Raw genomic sequence first — 19,153 nt, 5'->3', positions numbered from 1 at the left:
GTTGGAAGAACAGTAATTCTTCCCTTCTTCTTTACTGCTGTTCTTGCTGTCTGAACCACATATTCAGATTGCATGCAATGATTCAGAAGCCATCCCATTAATTCTGCCTCCTCATCACCACACTGAATTGAAAAAGCTCTAATGCAAATCCTGAGTTTTAGCTGGATCTCTGTGCTTAAGAGAAATGAAAAAAGCAGCAGCCTTAGTGTTCCTTGAACTATGGAGTCTGCAACTCTCCATCAAATTTGCCCAAATTTGTTAAAATTCACAACAGAATTCATACACAAGGAAAATTGGGGTGGACACTACTAAGAGGAACTCTTTAAGTGAAAGCAAACACCAAGCAGATAGTTTCTCTTCTCATTATAAAATAGTCTACAATATACTTTATCTATATTACACCCTTTCAAGAACACACTATTTTTGAAAAATTACTCCATTCTTTTGAAATCCAATGAATTTATGAATACTGCAGTTTAGCATTTTTTATTTTTTTGCTGTTACACTTTGTATTTTTAAATGTGCGAGTGGGAGAGAGAAAGGAAATCATTTAGAAGCACAGAGCTGGAAAACAGCTTGAAGAAACTTGTGTGTGTTCACCAGTCTCAGAATAAACAGAGCCCTAAACCATGAAATGAGCAATGGCTCAGGAACTCCACAGAAAAAGATTCCTGAACTTGATCTTTTAGGAAATTAATTATCTATGACACCAATATTGTACACCAGGGCTTTGCACTGTGCTCCAACTTGGTGAGAGTTTCTATTTCATAAATTCCTTGAACCAGCCTGATTAACACTTCTAAGAGAGTCTCAGCTGTACAAAAAGTCCCTGAGTAGGTGTGAGAAAGAAAAGGTCTGACAGCACTGGTGCCCCTGTGTATTTCTAATACAGCAGGGAAGGTTGCTCCACTAATAGTATTTACCTTTGTTTCTTGGTAAATAGCAAACTATTATTGGACAGTTAGAGGAAAGGTCAAGATCCACCTTTTTTTTTTTTTTTTCCCTTTAAGAAACATGTTTACTCTGTGCTCAGCTTCAGCTAAAAAGTGCTTTTTGTAGAGTAATATAGTGCAGCATCCTTAGAATGTATCAGACCTTCTGACACTGACTTAATTTAATGTAGAAGATAAGAATTTTCAGTGCTCAGGTGTCCTTATTGCCACCCTGCTCCAGCTTCCATCTGGGTTTGTGACAATAATAACAATAATAATAATAATGGCTCATAAAAGGTAGCTGTTTTCATATAAACATTGTCCAGGTGACAATAGATTTTTATAATCAGCTCAGTTGGCGGCCAGTGAATGCACTGCTGGTGTGTTGGTGCTGGGAGGGCACAGGGCTGCAGGAAATGAAAACAACTTCACAAGGAGGAGAGATTAAACACAATCAATCCATCACAGCACGATAAGTAAGGGGCTCGCAGAGTTTTAATGGACTAAAGAGTGTAATGTGTTTGGTTTGGGAACCGCAGAGTTTAATCAAGTTTTTTTACATTTTTAAACAGGAAATGGCCTTTTCTGCAAAGGATATACACATTTGCAGTGCATAAATCAGTTCCTGAGTCCCACGATTCTGATCTCATGGTCTTTACCATGCAATTAACTTTTAACTCTTTGTCTGAGGGAAGCCTGCTCATTGTGGCAGTGTAATGTGATGTGATGAGTTGTTGCTGTTGTTTTTCCACATATCCCAGCCTGGCTGCTGGGAATGGGATCAGGGAGGGCTTGGCCCAGTGTGGGGTTCCTTTAGAACTGTACAAATGTCAGGTTTGTTTCACACTGCCCAGGTTTCAGGCAGGACAGCAGGTAGCTGTGACAGCTGCTTTTAAATTATGCAGAAAAGCAAGCAGAGCACAAACACAAGCAAGCAGTAGCTTGTTAAAGGAATCTCCTGGACACATCCCTGGTTATTCCTTCAGAAAACCCATGGCATCACTTTGCAATAAAATCAGGTAAAATTGAGGGTGGATGTACTTCCTGCCATGCTTGCTAGGTACATGGTGTAAGTAGCTACATAAAGCCAACATAAAATATGCACAGCTGCTCACACACAAATAACTCCTGTCTGAGATTACTGATAACTTATCTGCACCCAAATGGGATGGAAAATTGACAAAACATGTATAGTTAATATACCCCCTCATAGACTACTTTTGAGAAACCTAGTTCATGCATTATACATTAATTTAGCCAACTGCACATGCATGGACAGGATATTATGGTGATGAAGGTGCCACCTTGTCAGAATGTAGGGGATGCATTCAAACACCCCTGACTGACACCAGGAGTGGGAGCCCTGCAGCAGAGCAAAACCTCAGACTCTGCTGGGAGCTAAAAAGGGTGCTGGGAATCCCATTCTTGCCAGAAAATCAGGAAATATGTAATATGTGTGCAGATCCCCCCAGTTTACAGACAGTTCAAACTCACAGACTTTGCCAGCTTCTGCATGAGAAATATTTTCAGTATTAAAGTTTGAATTTAGGAAAGTCTCATTCTCCTAAGTTGGTTTTTTTTCCCCTTTCTAATTAAAAGCTAAATGCTACAGTGAGGAAGAAGATATGAATGCAGAAAAAGCAAATGCTTGAAACACTTTCAAACAAATACTGGAACTAAAGGGACAATGTCTGAAGTGAGTGTTCCTTTGTCAATTTTGGGAAAGGTTTTCTGAAGCATTCTTTAAGGAAGACATACCAGATACAGGGATTTGCTCATGTCTGTGATATTAATGAGAAAATACTTAAAAATACTAAAAAATAAGAAGTCTTTCTCTGCTTTCAAGTAGATTTTAAGAGTGTGTTCTACTTTAGCACCTCAGTTGAAGGATTGCAGTAAAACTACATGTGAACAAGACACTGCTCTGCTAAACTGCTTGGCAGAAATGCAAAATAAACCAACAAACTGCTGGAGAAAAACAGCCTAGCTGGGAATGCATTGCTGTGGTTCCAGGGTCCTGTTCCCTCATGATGTGCCCATGGAAATAGACAGCCTCATGTAGGCAACTTCCACAAGAAAAATTGTGGACTGCTTGAATTAATATAAAATTACATTAATAAAATGATAGCAGGGAAGCAGATAGAAACATCTGTCCCAATACCTTGAAAACTTTATTTTTTTTAAAAATAAGAAATGCATTAAAAAACTGCATCAATGGACATTTGACTGTTATTTTAGATTGCAGCCTCTTTTTCCTTTCATTCTTTGGCATTTGTTTTCTATTCATGGCTTCCTTAGTCCTGTTTTCTGTGGTATCATGGCACCATGACCAAAGTGACAGACTTTTGTCTCTGCTGGATTAATCAGTGTGTTCTTTGATCCATAACATGTGCTCCTCGTAGACATTTAGCATCAACATATTCAAGATTTGTGGTCTGGCAGTTCAGTGCCTGATGTTAACCCAGCTGATAGACACTTTGGAGTATTTAATTTTATTTTTTTTTTCTTTAATGGAGCCTGCCTTTCATCCATAATAGAGCTTAAACAACAGAGTTAAATATGTGATGCTAAATGTTTGGGTTGATGGCTTTGCTTGAAGATAATTTTTTTTGGGGGGTGAGAAAGCACTGAGTGGTTCCCAGACAAAGCCCAGCTCTCCATAGGCACAGTGTGGATGTTTTATGTTTTGATGCAGATCTTGCCCCCCCAGGGTTTGTGTGTTTATGGCTGGAGAAGACAAGAACTCCAAGCACTGGTTCTGGTGTCTATCCTAAAATACTCCAGAATTGCTCCAGGGGCACAGCCAGGCTCCACAGCCAATGGAAAACCAAGGAAAGGCATTTCAGCCACCAAAAACTGCTGCTGTGCCCCAGGGCTGAGAGGGCTTTGTGATGAGAACCCAAAATCCCACCAGGGATGGTCCTGGTGGGATGCAGGAGGTGCTGGGCCAGCTCACAGCATCAGGAGGGCAATTCCCAGGGAATGCCACTCCTCACCCTGCTGGTTCCTGGGAGCAGGGACCCTCACAGGCTCTGCAAGTGGGTGGCTGAGCTGGGAAATGTGGCTTTTATTTCCTCTAAGTGCTGTGTATCAAACTGCAAAAAGTTGTATCAGAGGAAACTGGCAAGGGCAGGGGAAAGAACAGAAGAAACAGGGGGTAAACCAAGATATTTTTCCTTTAGTGTATCAATTAAATAAAGGATATCAATTAATGAGATTCCAACAATTGAATTATTTTTCATTGAGAGGTCCAACATGTGATTTATGGCTCAGCTACTCCTTTACTGATCATGCTGCTATAAAGGGCTACATAATATATTGCTTTCTACTATGCCATGCACAGCTAGAAATGGCAAGTATAAAATGGGATTAACTGCCCTCAAAATAGTCTGGGCTTGAAATTAATTGTAAAAGGCTGATGTCAAAACTCCTTTTGACTTCAGAAGGTGCTGAACTACCTCCTCATCCCCATCTCCTACTGCACACAGACACATCCCTGTCTATGGCAGACTGGGCCCCAAAATAATCCATGTAATTCAGAGCAGAGATGATTTTTTATTATTTTTTTAAAGCATTGTCCTGCCATGAAGAATTAAACAGAAAATGAATGGAGAAACCAAATGTCAGCTGCTCCCTTAGACTTCAAGGTTCAGGAAACTGCTTAGTGGGAGTAGGAAGAGACTGGCAGGCTGAAATGTAAGAGAATAATTGCATTATAAGAAGATTATGGAAGATTATTTTTCTTGTGGGCCCCAGATTTCTGCAAAAACAATCCTGAATTGCATCCTACATGGCAAAATGAATTCCCCCATTCCTCCAAACAACCGGAGTTTATTAACTGCATCTTCCTTTGGTGTAGGCAAAATTAAAAATTGCAGAACATCTTTCTTTCCTTTGACAACGTGGAGCTTAATGTGATTAACAATTTGGAAAGAATTCTGGTTTTTTTTTTAATATATGATGTTGGTAATAATCCAGAGATCAGTGTGCACCCTGGGAGGGTTCCCCAGCAGAGGGTTGGGGAGCAGGGTGGTGCCTTCATTTCCCATCACTCTGATGCTCCTGCAGGGTTTTTTTTTTTGTTGTTTTTTGGGTTTTTTTGCTGTTTAACTATAACCACTGGGACTGGAATCAGAGCTTCTCGTGGCCCAGTATGAATATTAATAAGACACTGGGCCATGGATTTTGACAGTTTAAAGGATCAGTTGGTTAATTAGAAGATGACATGGCACATCGCATCCCTTGGCTCCGTCCTGCCTTCTGTCTCCTCTTTTCATTTTCTTTTTTGACATGTTAGATTACATCATTACTTGTAGTTTCACTTGTTAGCCACACCATGAAATGAGACTATTTTAAGCTGTAATTATTGTGATTTCTCTCCTCTGCTAAGAACATGAAACTCAAAGAAAGCAGAGAGCAACTTGAATTTCAAAGACTTGGGAATACATGCCTGGCAGTTTATAACCTTCTAACTACAGCCAAGAAACAAGGAAAAAAACCTAAATAGCACAGAAAATTGTGTTGATCATCATACTGGCAACCAGTGTAGTGTTTTAAGTAGGCAGCCCCATCATCTGGGGTTCATCTGTGACTTAATTAATGTTTCCATAGGTGTATTTCTCAGAAATCCAAAGTCTCTTCCCCCCAGCCATGAGCTTGTGCCTCTGGATATGTGTGTGCAGTCAGTACATTTGTGTCCTAAATGAGTTTGCTGTCATCATCATGGTCAGAACAGACACAAATAATTTGAAAAGAAAGCACAGCACTCTGCAGAACCTTCTCGTTTGGGGAAACAGAGGAGAGCAAGGATAGGCAGGAGATAAGAAATGTGCTTGAAATCTCATTTCCCATCTATATCTGATACCCCAAAGCTGAAAAACTGCAACCCAATCCCATAAAAATATTTAAAATAAAGTCAGTCACACCATAAATCACACAAACTTTCAAATTGTGTATCCCAGGTTCATTCTGCCACCAGGATGAAAATTCTGAACACATAATACAACTTTGAAAGAAACACAACCCCTTATTTTGTCTGTTACTAGACAATCTCATTAATTAATATTTGTATTCTAACTTCCATTCTGTCTGTAAAATTCTTATCAAGGACATTAGCTGGTTTCTGCAGAGAAATGCAGGGAAACATCAGTCTGCAGGAAAACTGGAATGCAGATTGTGGATTAGGGAAAGCCAGCAGCTTCACTGGAAATGACAAGATTAGTGGGTGAATGTGTCTCCTGATAGGAATGATCATTTCTGGGTTATGATTCCCTGCATACTTTGCCTTTTCTTTTATCAAATATTTATATCTGTGTATTCATTTCAATACTGCCTGATCAATACTGCTTATCAGAATGTGGATTTTAAAGGAAGAAATGGCAGAGGAGATACAGCTGTGGGATAACTCCATGCAGTTGGCCAATACAAGAGCCAATGTGGGTAATTTATGTCTTTCATTAAGGCAAACATTGATTCACAGGGCTGCCCAGAAATACAGTGCTAATAAGAGGTGGAAATCACTTCCATTGCCACTGGAGGTAAAGCCAGGTGATGTGACCTGGAGAAGGGACAGAATTGGGAGTTATGTGCCCTCCAAGAGGGATTAGTGCTCAGACTTGATGACCTCAGAGGTCTTTTCCAGCCTAAATGCTTCTGTGACTTTCCTCATTGAACCAGAATTCCTTGTTCAAGACAAGCCAAGTTAAGCATGAAAAGTGTCCTTCATGTGTCAGAGAAGGCATTAATACTTAGTGTCTTTTATCCACTCAATGTTTTTGCAATGGGATTGATTTTACAATGAAATGAGACATGAACCAGCATGTCTGCAATTCCATGGGCTGTGAGATTACAGTGCAAAGAGGATAAATGGGGAGCAAATATTTCCGTGTATTGTTGGTGTGTCTCAAGAGCTAAACAGTGGAAATCTGCACTGGGTAGGACCTGAGCCACCTTCTGTACCCTCCCATAGTTTCAAGATTGGTGGTGCTGGGAGAGCACAGGTGATTTTCCCAGCACAGACACAGCCTGGCTCTGGGATTGCAGCCAGCCAGAGTCCCCATTTCCTCTGTCCCCTCCTGCTACCCCACACCCCTGCTCAGGTTTTGCTGTACTTCTGCTGCAGCACACACTCTGCTGCTGCCTCACATCCCCAGCAGAGTCCCTGCTGTCCCCTCTGAGAGCCCACAGTGGAATTAATCACACACACCAGCTCTGGAGCTAATGCCAATCTCCTTCAGTGCAAACACATCTTTCCCAACTTCAAAGACAGAAAGGAACACTTACATTTCCTTTGTTCCTAAAAGACTCGAATCCTGTCTCATTGAAGGTCTGCTTGTCTCCTGGGTCTTCCCTGCATAGGAGCTCTAGCTGAGAATTAGCAATCAAACCCCTCATTGTCCACCTGAACCTGGAAATGAAAACAAAGGCAAACACATAAGCAAGTCCTTTCATTCTGACTGCCAGTTACCATTAGTACTTAATATTCCCACGTATTCTCTTCATCGGGTGGTTAATATAAAACCTAATGAACCATAGATGGCATTGCTGTTTTGCTCTGTTTCATGTTAAGTGTGGAGCAGTAAAAACTGAGAAATGAAAGATAATATCTTTTCAAGTAGAAATGGCTTAAAATTCTTAATATGAATACAGTAGCTAGAACACAAAAGTGAGGACTGTGATCCTTAGCACGTCTTGGCAGTTTCTGGCCATAGGTTATTAAGCATTATCCAGCTGACCCTAAGGGGAGTTCATCTGGAGACATTAAGGTCAGAGAGTAGAAGCACTTGGACACAGTCAAATGGATTTTACACCTTTGTATCTCTCTGACATTACTGTTTTGCTTCAGCAAACTGCCTAATATCAGATATATCCTACTGGGTACCTTTCTAAATCACTTCAATTTTCTTTGTCCCTGGGCTACAGTTATATGATCAGGAGCCAAAGCTATCACAGGCTATGATATACTATTTTACTTCCTCGTTTGTATTAGAATGAACTTTATTAGCTTTTGGGGCACATGTCTATCAGTTTTAAAGATGAACTACTATGTCAATAGTTTCTATGCAGCATTCAAGCCCACCGAATCATTTGGCATGCTCTGAGATTATTAAAAGTGTATTATCACTTTTACAGAAAATGTTCTTATTTTGAAATAACCATCACTCAGAGCAGCCTGTGTTTACCAATACTGTCTCTCTAAAATGATATTTCACAGCAAAATCAAAATGGGGATTGATGCTCTGTAAGTAATTTCATATTTGAGAGCATGTGAACCTTATAAACACAAGTGTAGAACTAACATTTGACTCACACTCCTGTTCTTTCATTATCCACTTTCTTCCTTTAAATCTTCCCAATTTGCTATTGTATATTATTGTAACTGCTAACAATAACCACAACATTTCCACCATGTAAAAAGTGACAATTTGTGCAAGCTTAAATTTGTCATTCTTCTTAAATAGAAGCTGTCCAGTTAAATAACCCGTAAAAAATTACAGAGATTAGTTTGGCTGCTGCAGCATCAAAACCAGGAAATCAAAGATGCTTTTTTGTGAGGAAGCTGAGGCTTCAGCTAACAGGGAAGAAGCTTTTAGAACACAAATCCAGCCTATAATCAGATTTTCTCATTTCCTTGCCAGTACTTTTGGTTTTGTGCTTTGCGGTGGCTGCTCCCATTGTGCCATGAATGGAAAAGGGATTTGAGCTGAAGGATGAGGAGTGATCTGCCTCCAGGTCCTTCCCTCAGCTGGGCATTGCTGGGCTGGAAGAGTCACAGCTGGCAGATGGTGATTTTGGAGCTGGTTATGCTCAGGTGAAAGAGCACTCCCTTTGTGATGAGTTCATCCTCTGGCCTCGGCAGCTCAAACCATCTCACCACTTCCATCACAGTGTCATCACTGTAAATCCAGCTGCAGCATCCTCAGGTTCAGGGATCACCTTTTGTCTCCAGCTTTGGCCAAGACCTCTTGGCACTGCTGTAATCAGCACTCAGAGAGGCAGCCCAGGGGAGGAGGGGTTCCTTGGTGCCTGGGTCAGCTCTCCTGCTTCTCCCCATCACAAGGTCCCAGTGGCATATTAAACAGTTATTTACCCTGTTCTGACCCCATTGTTCTGCTTCGTGGCAGACTGAATTAACCCAATAGTGCTGTGTCTGCTGGCCCTGCAGTGCTTGCAGGGATGGTGCTGGGATGCTCACTGCCTTCCTCAAGTGGCATAAATTACAGGCAAATCAGACTTTTAAAGAGCTTCAAGGACAGAACTGTTCCTTCAGCAGTTTAACAATAAGTATCATTTCATTTAAGTTACTTCTGAGGATTGGAACTCTTTCAGAGATGCTAAGTGGAGCAAATAAGGATCTCAAGACTTCAGCATTAACTGATGGGAATAAAGCCAAAGTTTTACATTTGCTTTCACATCCTCTCTTGTGGTATGTTTTAGTTTAAATATTTTGGCTCAGTCTTGAAGCTTCCAATGCATAGGCAGATTGCTATGCCCACATGCAAAAAAACCCCACCAGAATTCAGATCTTTTTGCTGTTATATTTAGAGTATGTCTTTAATTATTGTGCCTGCACGATGCCATAGAAAATCCTGGTTTGCTTTCACATATTCAACAAAGAACTTTTCAGGAGGGTATTTTTAAATTACATCCACACTAATTACATGTATTATTAAGAACCCAGCGCTTCACAGCTATCAGTGGGTTGTATTATTGAACATTTTCAAATAAACACAGGGAAACAGTACACATTCCCAGCAGAGGCACTCGAGCTTTAATAAAGGTAACCCAATGGTTATAATTAAAAAACACCTTCTCACACTTTGAAAAATCCCAGATACTTAACTTTGAAGTATGGTTGTGTAACACAGTTCTCTTTCACACTGCTCTGGGTAACCATAATCTGTACAGTTCCATGACTTCTGTTTATTTAACACACCAAAGCAAGAATTATTTATAAAGTCACAGCTGTTCTTTTTCCTAGCTTTTGTTTCTCACAAGTCTTAAATATTTGTAAAAACAAGAAAAGTAATTAAAGTATTGATACATTAAGCAAACGCTTCCCTAACCCCGCTGCATAAATAGGAATCACTTGTTTAAACAGAACTCGCTAAGTATATGTACAGAAATACAATGTTAAATAGTTACTGCAGAGTAGAAAAGCCAACTTGCATTTAAAGAAACAAAATAAACAATGCCAAGCCATCAGTGGTATCACAGGCAGCATTAGGAGCTGCAGCCCCGAGCTGGGTTTGGTGTGTGGCCAGCTCTGTGCAGGAGCTGTGTGCCATCTGCTCCTCACACAAAGGACACGAGTTTATTCTTGCTGGTGGGAACTGCTGTCCGAGAGCCAACCCTTGGCAGCGCCATCCCAACCCTTGAAAAGCTGGCAGAGAGTGTTTTTAGCCTTTGAGTTCCCTAATAATGATCCCCTCCAGGGTGCAGGTCCCTCCTGAGCGCTTCATTTCCCTCTTTATTCTGATTCACCATCCCGTGCAGACAGGCAGGACACCTGAAGTGCATCAGTCTCCCGTGGATTCCTCTTACCTGCCAGCACCTGGCAGGCTTAATCAGGGAGTAAATCAAACATTTAAAAGGCAAAAATTTATATGAGGTTTGGAGTTGCAAGGTGAGAGCAAAAAGCAAAACCAGCATTCCCTCCTTGTCTGTCCAGGAGCTCCCAGGCAGCACTGTCCCCTTTGTGGTGGCAGTCTGGCTGCTTCCCACCTTCTCCTGTTCCCTGGGAATTAGCTTTTGGACACAAAGCAAATGTCTGACAGTCGGAGCCAGGTATTGTGGCGAAGGGGATTTTGCAGCCGCGGTCACACGCAGGCAGTCAGGGAGTGAGTAATCTAGATAAATGCTAATGAAAGCTCTTGCTGGCACCTTGTGTATTCAAAGGCTATTTCCTATTGTTCCCAGTCAGCTGGCTCGCTGACTTCCCATTCAGCCTGGATTGCTCAGATTCAGCTGGGACCACTCGAACATTCCCATTACACGTGATGTAAACCCTCCACTGGCCCATTTGGTTAAGCTCATTATCTGTGGCCCTGGCGAGACCACACATGGCACGTTGTTAGCATGATGACAGGTCCCAGAACGAGCTGCCTGCTCTGGACACAGCCAAAGGAAGCCTGGCTTTACCTGCCCCAGGTGCAGCAGGTGGTGATGAGGGGTCCTGTAAGCTACCAGGCTTCCTTGATCAATATGTTGATATTAACCAATATGGTCAAACAAACACATAATTAACATCCAGCCCATCCCAGCAGTTCGTGTGGCTCTCCCTGCCTGGATGGGTCCAGCAGTCAGGAGCACACAGAGCATCCCTTTGTTCTTGGTGTCCATCCTGCCACCCCACAAAGAGCCACTAGGAAATGGAGTTGGCTCCACTCACTGAACTCATTTAAAGTCTCACAGGAGATAAATTGCAAACTTGTACCAACTTTGTGCTGAGAACACACAAATTGCAAGAGCATAGGAGGAGCTGACCAAATTTAGCAGATTTCACAGGGACAACACAAACCACCCCAGTGCCAAACTTCAATGTTTCAAATTTTGTTGATACTGAAGCCCTCTCAAAGAAAGCATCCAGGATTTCAGAACATGGGCAGACTTCTTTTTCTCCCTGTAATCTCACTCTTGGAAATGACTGAAGCTTCAGCTCGAGTGTACCATTAAAGGCAGAAATCAGCACTGGGCAAAGCCCAGGACACAAGTTTGCAGCTCAAATGTTTAAAGTTTGGCAAAGTGCTGCATAATCCAGCCTATACTGACCTGGGGCAGTACTGCCAGTTTTGCCTATGAGATGAACAGGGGAGATACAAGTTCTGTTTCAATAATGGAAACATCTCCAGTGAGATGGGCACTGGCCTGGCTCCAGGAGCAGCTCATTTACCAGGGTGAGCTCTTTGCTGCTGGAGAATCCCAAACATCACATTTATGGGACCCTCCACTCACACATGAAAACAAATTCTCTGCTGGGCTCATTCTTCTGGCCTGGCTTAGGGATTATCTCTCTGAATCAGATGAAACATTATCTCCTGCAGTCTATCACGTTGCTATAGGGAAATAACAAATAGGTGTGTTTCCGTTGAAACTGGAAATTAAATATCCTGCATGTTTCTGGTTTATTTCTAAGCAGATCCAGCTGTGTGGTATTCCTAAAAAAAAAAAAAAAAAAAAAAAAAAAAAAAATAAAAAAAAAAAAGTCCTGACTGACCTCAGCCACCTGAACAGAACACTAACATTTATTTAAATGGCATCTAGCATTTGAAAAGGAACTTAATTGTATTTAAGAAGAAAACCAAAATCACAGACAACGTTTTTGGAAGCTTTACCTTAAGTTGCTTAATCAAATTACATAACAAAAAAATTATCTAATCAAGGCCATAAAATTTCCATAGAGTCTGAGGTTTTTTTATTTAATTCACTTATCATCATCATCTTTTTCTGCTTTTAGGGAACACTAGTCCCCTCATACAAGAATTTTCCAGTTGTTCAAGATCTACAGTCGCTGGCTGTCAACCAGCTTTGGGAAAGCCACAGTATGTGAGTGGCATATCAGACCAGGGGTAGCCTGAATCATTCCCTGAGGGCAGCAGAACATCCAGGCTGCCTCTGCCTTGCTCCAGCCTTGCCACTTGTGCCCCCATGGCAGCAGTTCTCTCAACAGGGAAGCAGCACAGTCACAGCTCAGGGATAAAGTTCCTACTTGCTCTTGGATGTTTGGTTTTGGGTTCCAGTCTCAGGTGGGATTGGCAGGGACCCCTGGAGATCATCCAGTCCAACCCCTGTGCCACAGCAGGGTCATCCAGACTGGGTTGCACAGGATGATGTCCAGGTGGGTTTTGAATAACCCCAGAGAAGGAGACTCACAGACTCTCTGGACAGCTGTTCCAGGGTTCTGTAACCCCCACAATAAAGAAGTTTTTTCTTATATTCAGACAGAACTTCCTGTGTTTCAATGTGTGCCCATTGTCCCTTGTCTTGTTGCTGGACACCACTGAAACGAGGTCTCCTTTCTTTCTGCTCTTTGTTTCTTTCTGTAGGCAGGCAAATTTTACTACCAAAAAAAAGCCTCAGAGTCAAGGGACCCCTTCTTGTCAGTCTCAGTTTCCTAAAGTTGCACTAAAGCATGAGCTGCATTGCAGTAACTGGACATTTCAATGCAAACCATGAGTCAGTGCCATTGCAGCAAGAGCTGAGTGTTCTACAAGACCCCTACAGCAAGCACCTGTGTAAAGCTGGACAGAAAAGATGGTCCTTGCACAACATTTCCCTTGTGATCCACAGAAACTGACTGAGTAAATAGAGCCAGTAAAATAACCAGGGCCCAGGATCCATCCTGTGGCAATGACACCCTTGGTCTCACTCCTGGCTGCTCTGTCACCTTCTCTTCTTTATGGCACAATGGGCTGCAGTGAGGTTATGAAAATGCACCCCCTTCTGAATGCTTAAACAACTGGGGAAATGGCAGTCAATCCACCCTCCCAGAGCAGGGTAGTGCTTCTCACAGGCTGGAAAATATCCATAAAGCCTGTGAGTTACGAGTACTTTTCTAGCTCATTGGGCAGTTCAGTGCTGTCTTACCCTTTCCATCTGGGGTACAGGTTTAATGCAGATCTACACACTCCAGTGCTGAGTACTCGTAAATGCCATACTGATTTTATTGTACACATTTTTATAATCCCATAAACTTTATATTTTTCATATCACAGATAATATGTGAACTGTCATTTACACCACTCAAATACACAATGGGAGTTGGTAGCATAAATGGCCATTTTTCACTTAGAATACATATTAATCTAAAGCTAATCTATATTAATACAAGATGTTCTTTTTTGTTGTTTTTTTTTTTTTTCCCCTAAATCCACATACATTCACATATATCTCTGCTTTGCAGCCAGGTCCTAAGGCTGTGGAGGCTTTCAGGGACAGAGATGCCTTTCTCTGTTGTGCTTGTTAAACACCCAGTTCAGTCAGCTGCTGCTGTAAAACCGAGGCTCTCAAATAGCACCACAGTCCAGGAGGGAAATAAATACTACTGAGCATATTCAACTTCACCATGGCTGAGTTCTGTACCATGACATTCATTCCATTGTGCCTGACGTCCTAACCCTGCTCCCAGCCTGCTGAAATGTGGGAAGAATTATCCTGAGGGACCGTAGTAAAACGCAGTCGTGTTTATTTGTAATTGCTACAAAATGGTTTACAAAATTGTTAGTGTCCTTTATTATGCCTGCTACTGAAGCACTTGCCTGTTAATTAGAGGAATTTCAGCTGTCATAGCTGGCAATTATAGCCTGTGTATCACTGTCTGCTATGAATAGTCAATGAGGGCTGGTTAATATGCATGAGTGGCGGTATATAGCCGTGCCTGGGCTCGGGCAGAGGCAGAGGAGGGAGCGCTGAGCGCTCGGAGCCGCGCACGGGCAGAGCCGCAGAGCGGAGCCGCTCCCGCCGCTCACCTGCGGCTCCGGCCACACCTGGATGAGAGCTGCCCACCGGCAACAGGCAAAATCCCTTCTGCCGCTCGGGTCTAAACATGGGATGCAGCCTGTGCACTCTGCAGAAGCCAGAAGAGCAGTACAAGTTGCTGTATGAAGTTTGCCAGGTAAAGAATTGGATTTTGTTTCTAAAAGTGAGTGTTCTCTTTTGATCATGGTTAAGGGCAGGGAAGCTGGAATACCAAATAATGGAAACGAAAGTGGGTTTGCTTTGTTTGAAATCTGTGTGATAATGATTGTGGGTTTAGCTGTATCTTCCCATTCACGTGTGCAGAACATCAGATATATAAATGTGACTGTTATACAGCAAACTTTTCCCAAAACTCTCATCTCAAAATAGGACTGTGTTCATTTCTCCAGTGTATATTAGGCTAAATTTCTTGTCATGGCTTGGTCACACACTCCTTGCACAAGTGGAGAAGATGCATGAGGAAGGTTTTGTACCTGTTTACAAGTGCCTGGAGCCCCTGGTTTGTGTGCAGTGTGTTCATTGATGCTCTGTCTGGTCTGTGAGTGCCTGTCACTGAGTTTGTACCTAGTTGTTGTAGGTGTTGTACTGTGATGTGTAAAAATAACAGCTAAAAAATAGATTTGACAGCAAATTAAAACTACTGCCCTACAGATCTTTAGATACCAAATTACTTGTATGAACCTTCTGAGAAGTTTTCTGTGACTGTATTAACTTACCAACCTTTATTACAAAGATTTTATTTCTTGTTTCTGCTTTTCCCTCTGCGTGCCCCTGAAATTCCTTGCTCTGTCACATCTGCAGTACAGTTTGGGCTGAGGCAGTGGGATGGAGCCCTGCAAAGTGATGGCCAAGGGCTTCAGGATGTATTCCTGCAGATCCCTCTGGAGATGCTCACAGGCATCTACACTCACAGTCAGTACTGCAAAGGTGGGTTGGGTTGTGTGCACAAAGGCTCTGGATGGACAGACCCGACCCTTGGAGCTGTGTTTTCCCCCCCTTGCTGTTGCTGAGGTGGTTTAGGATCAGTGGCAGTTGTTGGGTGACATTCCCAGCGCTGCTCCGTGCTGCCGGCAGAGGGAATTGCTCAGCAATCCCGTGTCCTGCTGCCTTCCCACCTGCAGCTGATCCCAGACACTGATGTCACTGACAACAAAGTGAATAAAAGATGTGGTCTGTATGTTATGCTAGTAGGGAAGTGATTAAATTTTAACCACGTAGTTGTGATCTAATTCTCGCTCGCTCGCCCAAAGGACGCTGACGCTTTGCAGAATGAAAAAAAAAAACCTGTGGGAGCAAATAGAAAGACATGTTGACTGTCATTTCTATTTATACCAGCACATTTCCACTTGCTGAGCTGCTTGCATGTGATGGGGGGAGGAATTTTAGAGGGAGGTGATCAGATTTTTCAGACAGTGTTTTGAACTGAGAAGCGGTTGCAGATGCTGCCTGCAGCAGCACACCTGGGGCCAGGTGTGGGTTGTGTGAATGCTCTGCTCAGATACAGAAGTGGCTGTGGGAATAATTCCTTATCCTGCCAAGTTTTTGGGCAGTTTGGGCTTGGGGACTGTCGGTTACATTAAGGAGTGCAACATCCAGGACAGACTGAGACAGCACAAACAGTGATTGCTCAGGAAGCTTGCTCAATTTTTTGTCCTGAAGGGAAGGTGGCAGAGAATCTTTACAACTTACTGACATCTCCCAACAGATGCAGGACAGCATTCTTTAAATACATGTCCTGAAATGAGTCCCAGGAACAGTTCCTGCTGATATCTGAGATGAGTGAACTATCCAGTGCTGGCTGCAGGTGCAGATCCCTGGCAGGAGTTTGGTTTTAGAATTCTGTCAACCTGCAAAGTGCTGCAGCAACCTGTGAGTGCCCAGTGCTCCTCATTAAGTATGGAAATCTTTTGGGAAACACTCTTGGAATACCCTGAGTTTCCACAGAAGTGAAAGGTGCATGTAATCCTGTAAAACTGGGATTTCTAACATAGTAAAACCTGAATTATTTAAGACTATAATCCCTGATTATTCTAGAATATAAATAACCGTGCAAAATTATTTCAACAGGGGTCTACTTTGATTCCTCTCTTTTGCAAGATAGGAGGGAGGGAATTCTATAGCTTGTGGAGCACATCCAGATAATTATATGTCACTACAGCTATAAAAATATGTCCTCATGTAACCTACACACAAGAGCAATCACTTAAAATTTAACGGTGAGGAAGATGAAGGATCACTGCCATTTAAAATTACAGAATATAGGAAGTTAAAAGTGTCAAAAAATTCGCCAACAGTAGAAAAATGTCTCTTACAGTGGTTTTTTGTGTCATTCATATAACCCTAATATTATGTGCTAAGAAGGCATGGCTATTTAAGAGATCTGAGTTAGACAAAATTTGCATGACTTGATTTTAGGGAATATTTAGCATCGTTACAAATAAATCTCCTTAGCCTTATTTTTTTAAAGTTCATGACTCCAAGATGTAGGAATTCAGAAAACACTTGAAGGAATTAATAATAGCACATAACTGCACTTTCTCTATTAGGCCAGGAGCTTTAGTGTGGCTGGGAAATTAATGCTTCCATAAATTACAATTCCAGAAGGTCCAGTACGACTGGCTCTGTAAGTCCTCTAACAGTGAGCACAAAGAGGATCAAATATACCAGGGCTCAGGCTTTATCCCTTCCTCATCCATAGATAATTCAAAGAGATCCTCTTCATTAAGGGCTTTGGCACATTGCCTACAATTTCTTTTTGGGCCGCTGTGAGCTTAATGATGCAGAACAATGGTCTTCCCTCTTGTTGAGCACTTACCTTATTGTACCTTTAATCACATAATAAAAACCAAATTAAGACACCTCCTCATTAGAGTCCTTTGTAGCTGTGCATATCAATGCTTTGTGCTACAAATACAAAGGGGACTGTGGCAGCTTGGAGCCCTGATGCAGAGCAGGGTGTCCACTGGTGAGGGTGGCACATCCCATCTTAGATGGATCCCAAGGTTTGCTTCCCAGCTGAATGCAGCTTGTTAAATGAAGTTAGTATGCACTGTTAGATTTTTGGGTGTCTGGTTAAATGGAAATCTTCTTCAGGAGATACTAAAAGTTGTGAAAATGGAGGGAGAAGGAGGAATAAAGAAAACCAGAAAATTGGGAGGGTGTTTTAACACCAGGTTTCTGGTGTGCTTTTCTCAATGTCATTGACTCCTACACAAAAAAAAAAAAAACAGAAATAAGGGCTTTTCCCTTTGTATGAAAATTCCTGAGGGACCAAAAAGTAAACTCCACTTACAGAGGAAACTTAGAGCTTTGGAGTGTGCAAAATAGAGTAGAAAAGTTAAAGCCTGCAACTTAAAGAACTTTTTCAGTACCTATTTCACACTAAGCAGAGATTGCTTTTGTATGGGAGATAAACACACAGTGAAATAATTTCCTAAATGGACACAGTGTTTTATAGAATCCTCACAGAATGGTTTGGATTGGAAGGGAATTTAAGGATCCTGTAATTCCAACCCTGCTGCCGTGGGCAGGGACACCTTCCACTGAGGATGTCCCTACAGAATTTTACATCACAGATAGGATTTAAACATGCATGGCCAATGCTCAGAACTGTTCCCTGGGATTTGGGATGGTGGGGCTCACCCAGTGCTCAGAGGGGGAAGATAGCAGAAGAACAGCCCAGCACACCTGGCACTTGCAGCTGAGAATCTCAGAGATGGGTGAGCACAGAGCCCAGCCCCTTCCTGCAGGCTGTCCCCAGGGTGAGCACAGGCTGGCAGCAAAGGAGCTCACGTTGCCACTGCCCTTGGCTCAGCTGAGCTGAGGTCAGAAGATTCTGCTGCGTGATTGTTGAGCTGGCACCCCTCACAAATACTAAAGTTCATTTATAAATAAACAGTGGTTGCCATGATCTCTCGGTGTGTCGGGAACTTGAAAGCCTCACTCACATGCTCCTGGCCTGGCACGTCCTCAAGACGTGGAAAAATGACAGTGTTGGTGAAAAAACAATGGTGGGCAAGCTGGGTTTGTGTCTCAAAGCAGGCTGAGATGCTCTGTGGGCAAGGTTATATAAGCACTGAGGTCAGGTACAAACTCTGTGCTAATGAGAGGTCAGCAGTGATGAGGAACAAGCCAACTCTGTTTTCCCTTGGCAGCTTCCAGTGGCATCTCTTGCAGGGCACTGTTGTGCAGCAGAGCTCCCACACAATCCTGCTGCACTGAGCTAATCACCAGTGCAGGTCCCCTTGCCATCAGAATTCCATTTGCACGTTCAGACTTGAGAAAATGAGACCAAAGTAATCAATCAGTAAGGAAGCCTAATTCAAGGAAACAGTCTAACTAGACTTGAACCTACTGAGCAATGATGTTATCCTAAAGCAGGGCCAAAGTGAAGCTTGCCAAAATAAACATTCAGCTAAAAAAGAAAAAAAAAACCTAATCAAAACTGTAAGATTTGGAAAACAGAAATAATTGCCTCTGTACATATGCTTTTCACACCCTCAAATTTAATTGGGCAGCCAGAGAATTAGTTGCTCTACATTTCAGTAGTTTTCCATGTTAAGACCAAAGTGGTGATGCCAATTATAGGGAACTGCTCTACTTGAAATACAGTGTATGGCTTCAAGTGCTCTGTATGTGCAGCCTGTGCTGCAGCTGAAATTAAAACTTGTGCTGAAGTTTGATTCTGTCACTTCACTACCATTAAACTTGACCTCAATAACAGTTGTGAACCTATCACACTTACT

At 42.3% G+C, this 19,153-nt stretch overlaps 1 protein-coding gene across 2 annotated transcripts in view; it reads left to right on the top strand.

Moving 5' to 3' along the window:
- Positions 1–19,153, top strand: part of PDZRN3 (PDZ domain containing ring finger 3) — a 126,113-nt gene that overhangs the window by 81,083 nt on the left and 25,877 nt on the right. The window contains exon 1 of one of the 2 annotated variants that reach the window (XM_079317344.1): positions 14,443–14,544. The exons of the other annotated variant lie outside the window; for it this stretch is intronic. Coding sequence (XP_079173470.1) covers positions 14,476–14,544 — 69 coding nt within the window. The 5' untranslated portion in view covers positions 14,443–14,475. Of the gene's footprint in view, positions 1–14,442; positions 14,545–19,153 lie in introns of those variants that run through there. 2 annotated transcript variants of the gene reach the window in all.

The sequence above is a fragment of the Erithacus rubecula genome (assembly GCF_903797595.1).
Source record: "Erithacus rubecula genome assembly, chromosome: 13".
NCBI lineage: Eukaryota > Metazoa > Chordata > Aves > Passeriformes > Muscicapidae > Erithacus > Erithacus rubecula.
This window is presented reverse-complemented; position numbering and strand designations above follow the sequence as displayed.